General features: G+C 39.4%; 2 protein-coding genes across 2 annotated transcripts; one reads left to right on the top strand and one right to left on the bottom strand.

Moving 5' to 3' along the window:
* Positions 1 to 1,146: 1,146 nt before the first annotated feature.
* Positions 1,147 to 4,816, bottom strand: LOC141810230 (migration and invasion enhancer 1-like). The gene is made up of 4 exons (XM_074697641.1): positions 4,666 to 4,816; positions 4,331 to 4,432; positions 4,179 to 4,251; positions 1,147 to 2,060 (listed from the first exon to the last, which is right to left on the bottom strand). Exons 1-4 carry the CDS (start codon positions 4,692 to 4,694, stop codon positions 1,977 to 1,979), a joined length of 288 nt encoding a protein of 95 aa, XP_074553742.1. The 5' UTR covers positions 4,695 to 4,816; the 3' UTR covers positions 1,147 to 1,976.
* Positions 4,817 to 5,685: 869 nt separating this feature from the next.
* LOC141810229 (uncharacterized) lies at positions 5,686 to 12,774 on the top strand. Its single transcript, XM_074697640.1, has 5 exons — positions 5,686 to 5,710; positions 7,201 to 7,869; positions 8,067 to 8,777; positions 9,616 to 10,272; positions 12,077 to 12,774. Exons 1-5 carry the CDS (start codon positions 5,686 to 5,688, stop codon positions 12,772 to 12,774), a joined length of 2,760 nt encoding a protein of 919 aa, XP_074553741.1.
* The last annotated feature ends 3,397 nt before the right edge of the window (positions 12,775 to 16,171 follow it).

Here is a 16,171-nt window from a genome sequence, read left to right as displayed (position 1 = left end):
ATCTGTGAGGCCCTATTTCACATCTCAGACGTCAGTTAAATCATGATAGATTGTAGTGCTGCACGATTTGGGGAAAAGGTGCAATTTGCGATTAGGTGCACAATATTGCGATTGTGCTTGCGATTTAATAAAAAAAGTTGTGTCATGATGAGTCTACAGACTTGCTTGGTTATCATGGAGAAAAATCTGAATTGCATGTGCTGACATTGCGATTGCGATATCCTCTTTTGCGATTACGTAATTGCATGTGCTGACATTGCGATTGCGATAATCGTGCAGCCCTAATAGATTGTGTCCCAAACAGTATTTTTGAGTTTATATTTTTGAGTTTCAGAAAAAATGTGAACATCAGATTAAAGTTGAAGACATTCTTTAACTTTTCTTGGTCTCTACCCAAAAGGAAAGCTGCAGAGAATGGGATTTTATCAACCCCTGCATATTGCAGGCTAAAAGAATAATACCATTATCATGGAAAAGCAGTGGTAGGCTGAGTATAACACAGTGTTTTAATGAAATGTCTCTGGAAAAGATAATATATACAAAAGCAAACAAGAATCAACGATATCTTGGGCCTATTTTTTAAATTTCCTTTGGTATATAGATTTGTTGCAGATCTTGAGCTAGGCTGGTTGAGTTGCAGAGACTGTTTTATGGCAGATTTGTGATTAACAAATCATCTTTGGCAACATACTCCCTGTGGTTATTTTATCTAATTTGGACGAACATTAAAGCAGCTTTTTTTTGCAATTCAAAGTTATTTTATTCATTATTTAATTTTAACAGTATGTCTTAAAATTCAATTACATACTTATGCTTATATTTTGTCACATTTTCTCTCCCTGCACTGTATTCATACAGCATATTTAGCATTGTGAGACTGAGCTGTTGCCATAACAAGCACCCTGTCCACCTTGTGCTCTCAATTCATTGGCAGTTGCTGAACGACATTACCAAGAGACCTTTCAGATAAACACTGAATTCCTCCCTTAGGAGCAGCTCTTTGCAAAAACTGCACAGTCACCGCCACACCCCGTCAGGACTTTACTTTCAGGTGTTCCACCCCTGATAGAAAAGATCCACATGACAGTCTCCTGTTGGATTAGACTGTCTGTACATGAGTCACATAAAAAAAAGACAAAACAGAACTTAAACAAGCTGTACCTTTATTTAAAGTTTCCAACATGTCAAGAAAAAGTGAGATATGCTTTGTGGAAAATGAGGCTGCACCTGAAATGTGAGCTGACAGACCAGTGGGTGGTGGTCTTCAGTAGCACTTCTGATGGCTGCTCTGGGACCAGTTTGAATCACAGAAGAGCTTTTATCATTTTAACTTTCACTCCAATTTATCTTTTACATAAAAAGTGCAAATCCAATTTGGCTAATTATTTGACATTGCTTCACAATCCACAGTCCGTACAGTCAAATTTCTTCATTCAGTTGAGGAAAATGTTTCGCATAGATGTGCAGAGGCGTAAACAAAGAGTTTCCCTTTATGCTTCAGAAGTTTGCACCACCACTTGTGCATACAAAGGAAACTGATAACTGCACGAGATTATCAAAGGAAAAAAAACCATTAACCAAACAGTAAGAAAACTCCAGGCAATGAGGTTGAGATTTAAAGCGAGATCCTTAAAACCTCCCTGCAACATCTCATCCCAGTCTCAATATCTCCACAACAGAAAGCTCCAGGAATGGATCCATCAAACACCAACCTTTAATTTTAGGCTAGAGTAATCATTAACAGCCTGTAGCTCATCAGTGAGGATAGAGAGGGGAGTGAGACAGCAGAGAGGAGTTCATGTTCTGCATCAAAGAAAGCAGCTAGTCATCATGTTGCATCTCTTTTGTGGTGGTACAAAGGGTGGTTTCTATCACCACCAGTATCAAAAGGTGGAGTGGGCCAGAGGTGGTGCTGGCAGTGAGTAGTTGCACTGGCCTGTGTTGACACTGCCGATGGTGAAGAGGGATGCACGGATTTACAAGATGACGCATGGCGGCTGGCTTTTGGCGATCTTCTGCACAGGCTTCCCGTCAACAGCTTCCTCCAGCGCCTGTCTTATCTGTGTGTGTGTGGGAGAAAACATGGGACACAATTATTAGACATTTTCACACAATCCTTTTATTAAGTTCTCAGACAATAAGATTATAAATTAAATAAGTTTGCTGGAAAAATGGAGCCCTATGTGCGAGAGCCTGCACAGGCTAACTCAAGTCATCACATCATCGATACATAAACATGTCAGATAACATTTAATTTCATAAACCAAAATTATGATAAATCTTCAGCAATGTTCTCTAGCTGAAATACTTCGCTGATGATAAAAAACAGGACAAACTTAAGTTTTGTTTTCATTTCAGGGATGATAATAGATGAAAATGTGTGGATTGAACTATAGAATGTTCAAGATCGTTGATTTTTTCCCCCAATTTGTGTCTAAACTGTCAAAACAGAAGCAGTGAATTTCTGTAAAAAGAGTTTGGTGACCTGTAGACACATCAAGTAAGAACATCTCTGCAGGTGCATTTAAGGACAGTTGTAAAAGTGCAATACAGCCTTTGTACTGTTCCATGACACTTGGTATCATAAACAGAGCCATTGTGTATACAGAAATTTAAGGAACAGCTTGAAGTTGGGATCACTCCTCCTTGACTCTACGTTTATCTGTGTATATTGGCTTTTCCTGGACCCATTTGACCCTGGCTGTGTTGGGGAAAGAAATGTTGTAGATTTAAACTGTGGGATAAATGAATTTAAAGAGGAAATATAAATTTAAGTAACAACAACACTAAAATGTATACTGGCTAAAACGGCAGAGCTCAAAAAAGCTTTTTAAGTACTAGGGGAGACTGGGGACAGTTGCAACAAGCCTTATTTCTCCAATCAGAAACATGCTAGAGTGATGACACTCACACTGCACATGCTCAGTTAGACCCTCTACCCACCAAGAAGAGAGAGGCCATATTGAGTATGTGGTCCTGCTTTTATCTAGTAAAGTTGTTTTGGAGGTATGAAAGAAGCTTTTTTCATGTGCTGTTTTTTTTCATACTGTCCTGACCTTATGTATGAATGAATCCAAACCTATCTAGTTTGAATCACTGTTTGTTGACTATTAAATGATATGGTGAGCATGTGTCAATGTGGCTAGCTAGCACATGGCGTTTTGTCATGACTGGTACCATGGGACAGTTGCAACTGTTGCAACTGTCCCCATGCTATTAGGGTACTAATATTAGAAGAGACCACACAACCATATTTTTAAGATTTTTAGTTAAAAATAGGCAAAATTAATATATTTTATTGCTCATGATGAACAGAACAGACAATCATATGGAGAAATTAATGCTAATGATTAACAGAATAATTTCCCAAATAACTTGTTAAGCAAAAACGAGCAATTACTTATTGTTGTATGTGTCATATAAACTTGCCATAAAGTGAATGAATCATCTAAATAGAGAAATTGTATTCTGTTTATTTTCAGTATGCAAAGAGTGAGGAGGAGAGTCACTAACAGAGGGGTTCCCCTCAGTATTTTGGAACAAGCCGCAGGTATTATTACAGATGAGGGCAACATCTGCACATTGACTCAAGGTAGGCCCATGTTTTAAACAACAACAGCAAAAAAAAAACTAATTAAATACCTTAAAGCTGTACAGAAAAGAAAATTGAATTTGATCCCACTCTGGGTCATAACATTAGTATTTGTCCTATTTAGACAAAACACTGAGGATAATTAGTGAAAAATTAATGTTTTTTTTTAATACATGTTGCAACCGTCCCTGATCTGTGTTGCAACTGTCCCCAGGTTTGGGGTCAGTCGCAACGTCTGAATTCCTCTATTCAAATTAATACTGTGATTGATATGTTATATGTAGCCATCTTTAAATGGCATGGGCATTTAGCAGACAGGTGAAGGTTTAATATGTAAAGATTTGGTGAGACTAGTCCAAATATTCTCAGAGTAACTGAGAGTAATGTAAAAAGTGTTGCAACTGTCCCCAGTCTCCCCTACTTACTTACCTAATATTTGGGCTGCAGGCCAGAACTAAATCATGTTACATGTACCCAGTCTAGAAATCATTGGAATTTCACTTCCTTATTTAACTGAGGGGAAAAAACATTGAGCTTTTCTTCTTGATTTCAATTTACTGAGAAAAATCTTTGTGTGTTCACTTACATCATTCTCATAGGGGAAACCACCCAACTCAAGCTTGGAGAAGACCAGTTTACCGTTGATTTCAATCTCAAAGCTTCCTGCAAAATAAAAAGCAAACAAATGAAAACAAACTCCCTATAAAACGAGTTAATGTACGATATTATACAAAATACTTGCCTGATCTTCCCACAACGCCTGACACCTCCGCTTCAGGAAACTCATCCTTGATGCTCTTGGCGAGTTCCCGATAGCGGGGTTCGTACCCTCATCCTCCACTGCATGAACGCAAGGCAAGTATATTAAAACTAGTATTATTCTTACAAAGTGTTCAAACCAGTCTGTTAGCATCGTCCAAGTTAGCAGTCTGTGAGCTAGCTATGCTAATGTTAGCTAACCAACTCTAAACTTAAAATAAACACAAAGGCATAAAAAAAGACTCACAAACTAGTCCAAATAATCCAAAAACATGCAAAAGAAGATATGTGTGAAGAAAAGAGTTTATAAATACCAGTACTCCACTTTAACTGTCACCCCCATCGTCGCTTTTGTTGTTGTCAGTGAGCGTCCTGCTAGCTCCGCTTGGAAGTGCACGTTAGCTGCTGGTTTTGTAACACTGCGCAGCTGAGCGGGGCGGGGTCTGGATGACGTCACGTGAAAACAGCTGAAGTTAATAAGCACAGGAAACCCAAATTAAGTAATATGAGGAAAAAAATAAAAACAGATACAGATTTAAGTCGTGTGTTTCTCGTGTAAATGAATATCCTGAAACTGTTGAGCACTTATTTTGGTGTTGTTGTAGACTTCCGGAAAAAAAAAAAATCCAGGACTTCATACGTGATAAATCTTAAAATGGAAGACACATTTTAATATAACAGCCTAAGTCCATATCCATAAATTTACACTACAAAAACATCTTTTATGACTTTGTGCAATGAGTAAAAACAAGTTAATCATTCAATTAAATGCTGTGGAAAAACAGACAACGGTTAAAACTGCCTGTAGTTTGTTAAAAAAAAAAAAAAAAAGTAAAAAACACTGCAAATAAAAGCAAAGTTTCAGGCTCTTTTTCCCTCTAATGTTGTTAAAAAAATTTTGTATCTCTTGTTGCCACACTTGAAAAACCTGCTACTGCAAACTTTCACACAGCTTGAAACAAGGCAGTTGGTGCAGATAGGGCACAGCCTTTGATGCCACAGCTGTAAAATACAAAGCACTTATCAGCTGTGGCACGAATCCAACAGGATAAAGTGTGGTATTCTTCATCATTATGTAACTACGGGGAAATAAAAAAACCACCCCAAACAGCTCCTTGGAAAAGTGGACTGTTGACCTGCAACAGAGGAGTGGTTTCAACCAACCCAGCATGTTAGTGTGATTACTCATTATAGACCTTCAGACTCATAAAAACATAAAACACAAACTTCTCTTATCAATCTCTGTCTCACACTGAAGCCAAGAGCTCAGACACACGGATGTGAACATGTGAAGAAAGTACTTTTAAAATCAGGCAGATTATAGAGGATGTGAGATGGCAGCCAGCGAAGTGTCAACGTGTAAGTTTGTCTTTGTTTTTCCTCTTTAGAAACACATTAAATAAAAAAAATCCAGGATTATGAGTGAGTTTGGTTTGATATTAGGAGATATAAACCTCTTTATTCTTAGTAATACTGTATTCCTCCATGTCTCTTTACAATTTCTTGAAGTCTTATAGCTTATATGGATTTCATCTTTGTATATTTTCAGAAGGCTTTAAGTTAGTATTATGTTTGAGATCAGTTTACAGCAGCATCAGACAAAACTGAATCCAACCAACACAACAAAATAGTCTGATGCAACTTTGACTCCTTATCTACTAATGAATACCAAAAACTGATGATAACTTCTCTCTAAGACTGTTTGCGGTGCTTCTTTATACATGTGAGAGTCACAGACCCAGCAAAATCTAATTTTCTATCAAACCTGAGACAGAACAGCATTTCTATCTGAATATTTCATTCCTTTGTCAACTTTCAACTAGGTTTAAGAGCAGGCATCTTACACAAAATTATACCATACAGAGTAAAAAAATGCTACATGCTACATGCTTTGTAATAAAGTGCATTTAAAAACAGTTAGACCAAAGTATGGCTGGACAAAGTCCACATAGCAGACGATAAGGAAAGAGTTGTTTTAAAGGCATTCATGCTGATATGATTGTTTCGGAAGCTTTTACTAGAGATATCTTGCAACCTCTGTGGATAAAAAACTCCTCGAAGATTGATTTAGGAATAGTTGCAACCAGAGACATTCATCTTTAAATGTTTCTAAGAGGCTGAAATTTATTTTCTTATTCGATTTTTCTCTCAAAACTTTTTCAAAACATTTTTCTCTTTCATTTTCTTTCTTTTTTTTCAATTATCTCTTTATTTCATTTTTTATGATTTATAAACACACAGGACGAGAACAAAGCCAAAAAAACAAAATCAAAAGAGAGTAAAACAAAGCAGAAAATATAATAAAAATAAATAAATAAATGATTTTTTTAAGAAATACATTAATAAGCCATAGTCAAAGAAAATTTGAAGTACGATTTATCAGGATTAATTGTTTAACAATATCAAAATCTGGATTGTTTGTCAATTTTTTTTTTTTTTTTTTTTTTTCGAATTCAAATTCTTCATTTCAGTCTCTGTTTATAATCTGAGTTGGAAAAAAGTTTCCACTTTTCTCCAGAAGAGGGCTAAATGTTTCTTTCTGACTCACGTGAAGTGGATTTTATGGGAAAATATGGCTCCTGATATAATCTGTAGACATTATCATCATCATTTAACTTTTTCATGTGGTCTGGTGTTAAAAAAGCAAACAAAAAATTGAAAAAAAAAAAATCGTAAATAATAAGGAATCGCAATTTAAATCGAATTGGCATCCCAAAAATTGTAACAAAATTGAATTGCGAGAATAGCATATCGTCCCAGCCCTACTAAGTGAATGTCAGAGGTTCATAAGTGGTGTATAATCCTAACTCCTCTAAACTTTCCCCTCTCCCTCTGTGTGTGTGTTTCAGGGGACAGCTTGTGCCCATCACATCTGAGGATCGTGCTCCTCGGTGGCAGAAACTCCAGAAAGAGCTCTGTGGGGAACTTCATCCTGGGCCATGAGGAGTTTGTCACCAAAGAGAGGACCTCATGCTCCCGCAGGCTTGGTGTGGTGGGAGGACGCTGGATTACAGTGGTGGACACCCCGGGCTGGTGGTGTGACTTCAGTGCTCGGGACACACCTGCGCTGGTAAAGAGGGAGATAGTGAACAGCGTGTCTCTGTGCTCACCTGGTCCACACGTGTTTCTCATTGTTGTCAAGGCCAGCTCGGCTTTCTCTGCCAGGCGCCGCAGGGCTGTGGAGGAGCACGTTGGCCTACTTGGAGAGAGCGTGTGGAGCCACTGCATGGTGGTGTTCACCTGCACGGAGGCATCAGAGCTCCTGCAGATGAGGGGTGAGGCTGTGTGCTGGCTCAGGGAAAGGTGCGGTCACAGGTGTCTCGGTGTTGACCTGAACGATGATGCTGGAGTCACCACGCTGCTGGAGGAGATTCAGAAAGTCGTCTCTGGAAACGGAGACAAAGTGTTTGAGATGCAGGAAAGTGTTTTACGAGCGGCTGAGGAGGAGAAGAGGAGAGTGGAGGAGAGGGCTCAGCAGAGGTTCATGAAGGTGAAGAAACACAGGGCTGTCATGAGAGGTGAGTTCAGAAATCATGGGACAATACTGTTCCTAAAAGCTTTGTGCAGAAGATTCTGTTTGCCTTAAACTTGCAAAGACATGTATGCAAAAATCTAATGTTTAATTCATGTCAAGATAAAAACAAAGCAAAAAGATGGTGTCAGAAAACTGCAGCAACACGACCCTGTGCAGGCGTCAAACTCTTATGTCTTTCAGAGAGACTTCGACCCAGGCCAGACATCCGTATTGTGTTACTGGGAGCAAAGGGATCTGGGAAAACCTCCTCAATGAACACCATCCTGAGCAGAGAGGCTCCACCATCAGAGAGGAGGACAGGTCAGAGCCAGGTGGGAGCAGGTGTCGTGTTTGGGAGGCAGCTGACAGTAGTGGAAGCCCCTGGCTGGTGGATGAACTACTTCAGCGATGAGACCCCCGTCTTCGACCGCAGGGAGATGGTGCTCAGTTTGTCTCTCTGCTCCCCCGGGCCTCACATCTTCCTGCTGGTGATCCGCGTGGACCGGGCCTTCACTGAAACCTACAGGAGAGCAGCTCAGGAGCACCTCCAGGTGATCGACAAGCACATTTGGAGTCGTGTCATGGTGCTGTTCAGCTTCGGGGACTGGCTCGGAGGCACCACGACAGAGCAGTGCATCGAGAGCGAGGGGGAGCCTCTGCGGTGGCTGCTGGAAAGATGCGGGAACAGGTACCACGTCCTGAACAACAAAACCAAAGGGGATGGATTCCAGGTCAGAGAGCTGATCTGGAAGATTGAGGAGATGCTGGCTGGATGCAACGACGGTATGCACTGTGAAATCGAGGGGAAAGTGATGGAGCAGCTGGAGGGGAGAAGGAGGAGGGAGGAGGAGAGAGCCAAGGAGAGACTGAGGAGGAAAGAGAAACAAAGGCAGATGGCAAGGTCTCAGCTGGGTGAGTAGGATACATTTAAAACTCAGTGTGATCCTGTTTTACTTATTCAACATTAAATCTATCAGTCCAGATCAGGAGTCTGCAAACTTTTATGGGAACTGTTTACCTCAGCTCACCTGGATTAAAGTCATAACAGAGCCACAAAATCTACTTTATCTTCACAATCAAGACAAAAAAAGTGTGTGATATTCTAAACATAGTTAAAATCTGGTAAATAATTACCTGAGTAAGTAGATTTTCAAATTAATGAAACTGTACATATAATGTGTTTTTTTTAAATCATTTTCAATAAATTTACGAAACTAAAAAAGGGATTTCAAAAAGTTGCAAAATGTTATAACTTTTTCAGAAATTTCAAAACTTCATGAAAATTTTAAAATTTTTATTGTACTCTAAACATTGTTAAAACTTAATTGTGATGTCTTATTTTTATTTTCAATAAATTTGTGACAAAAAAGAAATTGCAAAAATTGCAAAATATTATTGTTTTTTATTTCAAAACTTAAAAAAAATTGTTAGAAATGTTTTATATTCTAAACAGTTTAAATTTATTGAATAATTATCTACATGAGAAGTTTTTTTGAATTAATAAAACTGTAAATGTGATGGCTTGTTTTTTGTTATTAATAAATCTGCTAGAAAACAAAATTTCAAACATTGGTGCAAAAAACTTAAAACAAAAAATTAAGAAATATATAAAAACTTCAGAAAAGTGTATAACATTCTAAACATTTTTTAAATCAAGAAGTTTTTTAAAATCAAAAAAATGTATAAAGATTATGTATTATATTTTTTTTAAATACATTTTCAAAAGAAGTAAAACTCTTCTCTCCATCAGAGACGCTGGGCCCTCTCTCAGAGATGAGACTGATCCTCATTGGAGGCAACAAAACAGGAAAAAGCTCATGTGGCGACACCATCCTGAGCAGACACTGCTACCAAACTGGAAACCAAACCACTTCCTGTTTGGAGAAAAGAGCCATCATCAGCAGCAAGGTGCTGTCAGTGCTGGACACACCTGGCTGCTTCCCCGTGACCCCTGACCTCCTCGCACCATCCTGTGTCATCCTCCTGGTTGTCAACGTGAGCTCCTCTTTCACAGAGACCCACATGCAGGCTTTGGAGAGTCAGCTGGAGGCGGGAGGAGAGCTGGCTTGGAGGAGAGCTGTAGTTCTGTTCAGCCACGGGGACTGGCTGGGCGACACAAGCCTGGAGCAGCGCATCGAGAGCGAAGGGGAGGCCCTGCAGAGGCTGGTGGAGAGGTGTGATAACAGGTACCACATCCTGGATAACAAACGCTGGGGGGACGGAGCTCAGGTGAGGGAGCTTATTGAGCTCATAGAGGAAGTGATGGCTGAGGAGAGGGTGGCTGCCTTTCACAGAGGCGATGACAACATGTGGAAAAGTGTTTCTTCATCAGAGGAGGAGGAGCTGGAGGCTGTGAGGCTGTGTGAGGAAGATTTAACCAGCTGCAGACATCAGCTGGACCATGAACGTGAGTAAACCTGATGCATCAGTGTCATCCAAACATCAACACTGCAAAAACCTGAAAACTTATGAAGTGTTTCTGTCTTATTTTCAGATGAAAATGTCTTTTTAGATTTAATTTGAGCCACATTCAACTTATCAGTCTTAAAATCTTGTTTTAAGTTATAAAAAATAAATAAAAATGAGGTCTGAATTGCTTGTAACAAGTATAAAAATCTACCAATGGAACAAGAAAAATTTGCTTGAAACAACAATAATGTCTTAATGCAAGTATCTTGTATTGCAGATTCTTTTTTACTTGTTACAAACAGGTCAGACCTCTTTTTTGTTTTTAAAGATGCTATGTGATGATCTGTTGTAATTGCACTCCCTCGCCCCCTGCTGGCCTGGAGTCTCCGCACACTGTTGTAAATTACTTTTTGTGAGACGTGTGTTTGTTTTGTAATTAAATGGAGGTCTGACCAAAGAAAAAATTCTTTGTTCAAGACAACTTTTAACTTGATATGACATGCAGAGATAAGGTATTTATCAGTACAGTTATGTAGCACTATGGTTTGAAACCTGACATCAAGCCGGCTATATGTAGTGCTATCGGCAGCCTGGTGCTCCGACGTATCTGTGTTTTATTTTAAGTAAAAATTGTCTTATTACACTTGATATCAGCCACATTCAACGGGTTAGTCTGGAGATTTTTTCTTTTTTCAAGTTGTTTGAAGACAAAAAATGAGGTCTGAACTGCTCGTAACAATTGAAAAACTAAAATTATATCTTAATACAAGTAACTTTTCTCTTGTTCCATTGGCAGATTTTTTTTCTTGTTTCAAGCAGTTCAGACCTCATTTTTTTCTCTAAATAACTTGAAATAAGACTTTTTGCTAGTCTAGTCAAGTGAATTTGGCTCATATTAAGTCTAAAAAGACATTTTTTGTTGAAAATGAGACAAAAACACTCAATAAAATTTCAGTTTTTTTGCAGTGTAGGCTAACGTGACAACAAGTAAACACTGTCAGTTTGTAAGTAGTTTAGTAGCTGTTTATATTCAGCGCAGCTGGCAGCCCGGTGCTCTAAGACATGTCTGTAATGTGTAACGCTAGTGAATCCTGGTTAGCCATGTCCAATCAGAGCTAACGTAACCTCACTCTTCATCTTATTGATAGACTCTCAAGTTTGAACAGACCACTGCAGAATAACTGCTGACTGTGGGTTGGAATAAACATAAGCACAAACAGTTTAGCCCCTGTGTTATAGCGTGAAATAGCCTGAGCTTAAGGCTAATTAGCCTTTAGCTTGGGCTATATCTCTCTCCCGTTAAGCTTTCTTCTGCTTTACTGACCTTTTCATGTCTGACAGTTCTCTTCTTACTGCTAAACTTGGTCAGCCAACGCGGTGTTGTCATAGAGACCTCGACATGCTGTAAATCAATCTGGTCCTGGTCCACCCGAACTGGAAGCTAAGAAGTGACAATTTTTATATAATCTGTAACCAGCAATATTGGCGCTGATAATCTCATTTTGAAGTGTGGATTACGATCAGGCATGTATCTAGAGGGAAGACTTTTTCGAGATCACTTTCAAACTCCTAACAGCCCCTTCAAGTAACTTGAAATAAGACATTTTTTTCTGATCAGGTGAATGTGACTCAAATTAGCTCTAAAAAGACATTTTCTATTAAAGATAAGACAAAAACACTTGATAAGATTTCAGTTTTTTTGCAGTGTAAGACGTTAATGTTTGCATCTTTCTCAGGTTATTATTGCAAAAGCATAAATTCATAATAATCTGACTTCTTGTGATCTTTTTATAACATTTCAGTGACTCAAGCAGCGGCTTCAGCTCCTCATTCATCCACTAACTCTCCAGATACCAGCGCTCACATTGTGGCTCTACCAGCCAGGGGATCAGGACTCAATGGTCTCAACAGAACCAGTTTCAAGTTCTGTGTGGACGCAATCCTCTCAGGTAAAAAGAGACTGAGGTGGACTGTGGATCTGTTCCCTGCAGATATGCTCCACCTGGGCTCAAACGGTGAAAGCCACATGTTTCCCTCTACACGTCCAAAACTGCATCTAGCTCTGACTCAAGCACAGCCCGCGGTGGAAAATCTCCTGAGTGTGAATTCCCTCTGCCACCCCGCGCTGAGAGAGCGGACTCTCAGGAGGCTCGTTGGGTCTGGAGGCCTGCAGGCGCTCATCGACCAGTGGGACCAGCACAGCAGCCTGGAGGAGCTGGAGGCCTTCATCGATGACTACTTTGAGACGATCTGGGAGCAAACCATGGAGTCATGTCGGCCCACTGAGCCAACAGAGGATGCCGACAGGGGACAGGAGGATGTCCTCACATCTATTGAGAGGAGGCTGTCAAAGCTGGAGCTGCTGGAGGAGATCAGGATGGATCTGACGGAGCTGAGGAAGAGTCTGGAGCGCTGCTGGACGGTGGTACAGGAGCTCCAAGAAAAATGCAAAGAGGATGGGAGCAAGAGTGAAGACACAGGGGAATCAAAGACAGAGTAAAAATACACTTTCTGGGGGTTTGTTTTGAAATATGGCCACAAGAGGGAGCACTTGTCAAAGATTTCACATGTCCAGGAACACATCACTCACATTCTGAATTATGCAATACTCTCTTTCACGTTGAGGAAATTATAAAAACGTACTCAACAAATTCTGAAATCTGCATTTTATGCTTCATGTATTTAAGTTTGTAGACTTGTGAATGTTTTGTTTATAGTTTTCTGGGACTTCTTGTTTTGTTTTCACCTCAAGTTTTCTGCTAACTGTTATAAAAATCTTTAATCTCCTCTCTGTGTTTCTCTTGGTTTTGGTGTCAATCTTCTGGGATTTGCTCCCGTGCAGCTACAAAAGCATCACAGGGGTTGAGGTCAGGACTCTTTGCAGACGAGGTCAAGTTGGAAAAGCATTTGTTTTCTGGACCTCCCTGCCTGCGGGTCAGCGTTATGTCAAGTCAGCTTTAGAAATGATCGAGTTACCTCTCCCTCATCGTAAAACTCGGACTCCACAAAACAAATCTATGAGATTAAAAAAAGAGCAGTTGGGAGCAGTCTGGAAACACTGCCTTGTTGTGTTTTCTACAGTTTATAGCTTTGGGGATTAAGAGAGGACACACACTCTAAACAACTGTTCATATCTGTTTGACTAAATATGAGCCAGATTCCCTTGAAAAGTCCAGAAAAGTGTCTTATTTTCAAAATATAAAAAGACAAAATGAGGCCAGAATTGCTTGCAAAGGGAAAAAAATCTGCCATTTAGGAAAGAAAAATGTTTAATTTCTTGTATAAAGACTAATTTAAAAACATTTTTTGTACTTTATGTTTTAAATTTTGGTCTTCTTCTAAAACATTTACTTTATATTTTCTTGTGACTCTTCTTTCCATTTAACATTTGTGGTATCTAAGTCTATTGAGAATATTTTATTTTGAAAACAAGCAGTCTATTTCCTTTACCCTACACAGAATAAAAGCTGAGAAAATACATTTTTGTGCTATTGTTTTTTTTTTTCCTTCTATCATCAATATCTTGAAATAACCCATGTTTTCTGGACTTCTCAGTCAACGTGGCTCATATTAAGTCCAATAACACATTTTTACCTCCACCAAGGAGGTTATGCTATTGGGAGGGTTTGTTTGTTTTTTCTGTGAACAACATAACTCAAGAAGTAACAAATGGATCTTGATGAAATTTTCAGGAAATGTTCAAAATGGGTTAAGGAAGAAGTGATTAAATTTTGGAGGTGATTCGGATCACCGTCTGGATCCAGGACTTTTTTAAAGGATTCTTCATCATTGTGAGATAGGGCCGTTTTCACCATATGTGTGTATAACTCCACCATAAATGGTTGGATTACTTTGAAAAACAACACAAGACAAGGTCACCATAATTTTTGACAGATGTAAAAGTACGATACAGATCCTGGCAATATTCTGGATACTAAGATCCAGAATATGAAATATGTGGGTCATCATAATTTTCAACACTGTCAGGAAACAAATTATCGTACAAACCTGCAACTAACACCAAATTGTAGCAGACAGTCTGCTGAAAGAGAGTATAACATTAAAGTAGGACTAAAGTGTTGGTGACAATCACAATATGCTTAGAGGAGATTTGCGTTCTCTGAATGCTTTTCTAGTTTAAAACTTAAAATAAGTCATAACACTTGATTTGATTCAGTTTTTGCAAGTGTTAGGAGGGTTCAGCACGTTTCTTTTCTGTTAACTGGTCCTCAAATTGGAAATAAGAAAAGGGTTAAGTCAGGTGTCAGTTTGCCTGATGGACTGAACACACCTTGTCTCAGGTGAGCACATGCTCACTCTCCTCAAAATGCAGTTACAAGACTCAACTAAAGCCCTGTTTCCACTAAGTGGTCCGGTACGGATCAGTACAGCTTGGTACAGGCTGAATCAGTAAAGCCTGCTGCTGTTTGTGTAGCATTAGCTGGATTCTGATAGCTGCGTTACTTACTTAATAGTGTGACTCAATAACAGTGCGGCACAGTGTACCTGGCCAATAAATGAATACATAACTAAATAAATAAATAAATAGATAATTAATCTTCTTTGTGATTGGTTTGTGGCTCTTTGTTACAAAGCGCAATCAAGTTTCCTTATCACAAGGGAAGTGTCAATTCTTTTCGACCAATCAACAGACTGCAGTGTTTCCAGCTCCACTTTCTAGGGTTGGATTGATATGTCTGGCACCCCAACAGAAAGGTACTAAAAAGTGGGTCGGTAATTTGGGGACCTGTCCCAGTTTAAGTCAAAATTGTCATACCGAGCGAACTGAACTGAACTGAACCGAACTGAACCCAGGTCTCTTCAACAGGAACAATTCTGCTCTGGCTAATGTGTTTGGACCACAGCCCAAGATTGTTAACGAAGCTAATTGGTAGAAAATTAATCATCTGTTTCCTTTGTTGAAACATTCATGACTTTTTTTTATAAGTGCAGACATAAACACTTCAAATAAAGAAGACTGTTGAAGATGTGTCAGACAGCTGTTGATTGGTCGAAAGAATTGTCTCAGTGATAATGAAGAACAACGCATGTTTGAATCCCTAATTGACTTTGTGAAATAACTTTATTTTTGGAAAAAAGTATCACGAACAGCCTAAAACTGCTGTCAAAATGAAACTGTGTCACATTTTCCTTCTTTATTGGATTTATTAGTGGTGTACATTAAGTAGCTGAAGCAGCTATTGGCTGTGGAAACAAACAGGACTGTAAAAAAAAATGGACGTCATTTTGCTCGGCTCGAAGTGAGGTTGCAACAAAAACTGCTCCCCCTGGTGGCTGGCTGCAGTATAGGTCAAAAATCTGGCTCCCCGGTCATTCCAGATGGGCTGTGGTCAAACTTAAAAAAATTGATACACGATACCTAAGTGTTACCTTTCAACCTTGGAGGACTCGGCCTAGTCGCATGTTTTTGAGCTTTCACAACCCTCCTGTCCTTATTTTCAACAGGCTCCATCTTTCTTTGGCGTTCATTTGTTTGGTAGATGAAAGGTCACTGTCAAGTTTTCCCAGCTGCGATATATTCAGAGTATTCTGCGATAACAGCTTTTCCTTCAGTCGTAAATATTCTCCACTCCTTTCTGCATGTTATCGCTCACCGTGCTGCTGACAGACGACCCGGCGGCCAAAATGTTCTGATAACCGTGACAAAAGAGGAAGAAAACTCAACTGAGCTGGAGGAAAGAGACAGAGATGGGCTCACAGGAAGGATAATAACACCAGAGCTGATTTGTAGGTAATCATGGTCTATTTTTCTCTGCCAGACTTCGTCTTGTGCTCCTGCATTACACCTTTCTGGACATCACAGCTCCCTCAGTCCCTCCTCCCCCTGCTGTCTTATCATCCGTCTTCCTCTGTTGTCAACATGTCATTCTCCTTCT

The sequence above is a fragment of the Halichoeres trimaculatus genome, unplaced genomic scaffold, assembly GCF_033239565.1.
Source record: "Halichoeres trimaculatus isolate MK-OKI-2021-1 unplaced genomic scaffold, fHalTri1.1 fHalTri1_scaffold_20, whole genome shotgun sequence".
Lineage (NCBI taxonomy): Eukaryota > Metazoa > Chordata > Actinopteri > Labriformes > Labridae > Halichoeres > Halichoeres trimaculatus.
This window is presented reverse-complemented; position numbering and strand designations above follow the sequence as displayed.

Coding starts and splice junctions, on each gene's coding strand:
- LOC141810229 (XM_074697640.1), top strand. CDS start 5,686: ATGGCAGCCAGCGAAGTGTCAACGT. Junction 7,870..8,066: donor ACACAGGGCTGTCATGAGAG/GTGAGTTCAGAA, acceptor TATGTCTTTCAG/AGAGACTTCGACCCAGGCCA. Junction 8,778..9,615: donor GATGGCAAGGTCTCAGCTGG/GTGAGTAGGATA, acceptor TCTCTCCATCAG/AGACGCTGGGCCCTCTCTCA.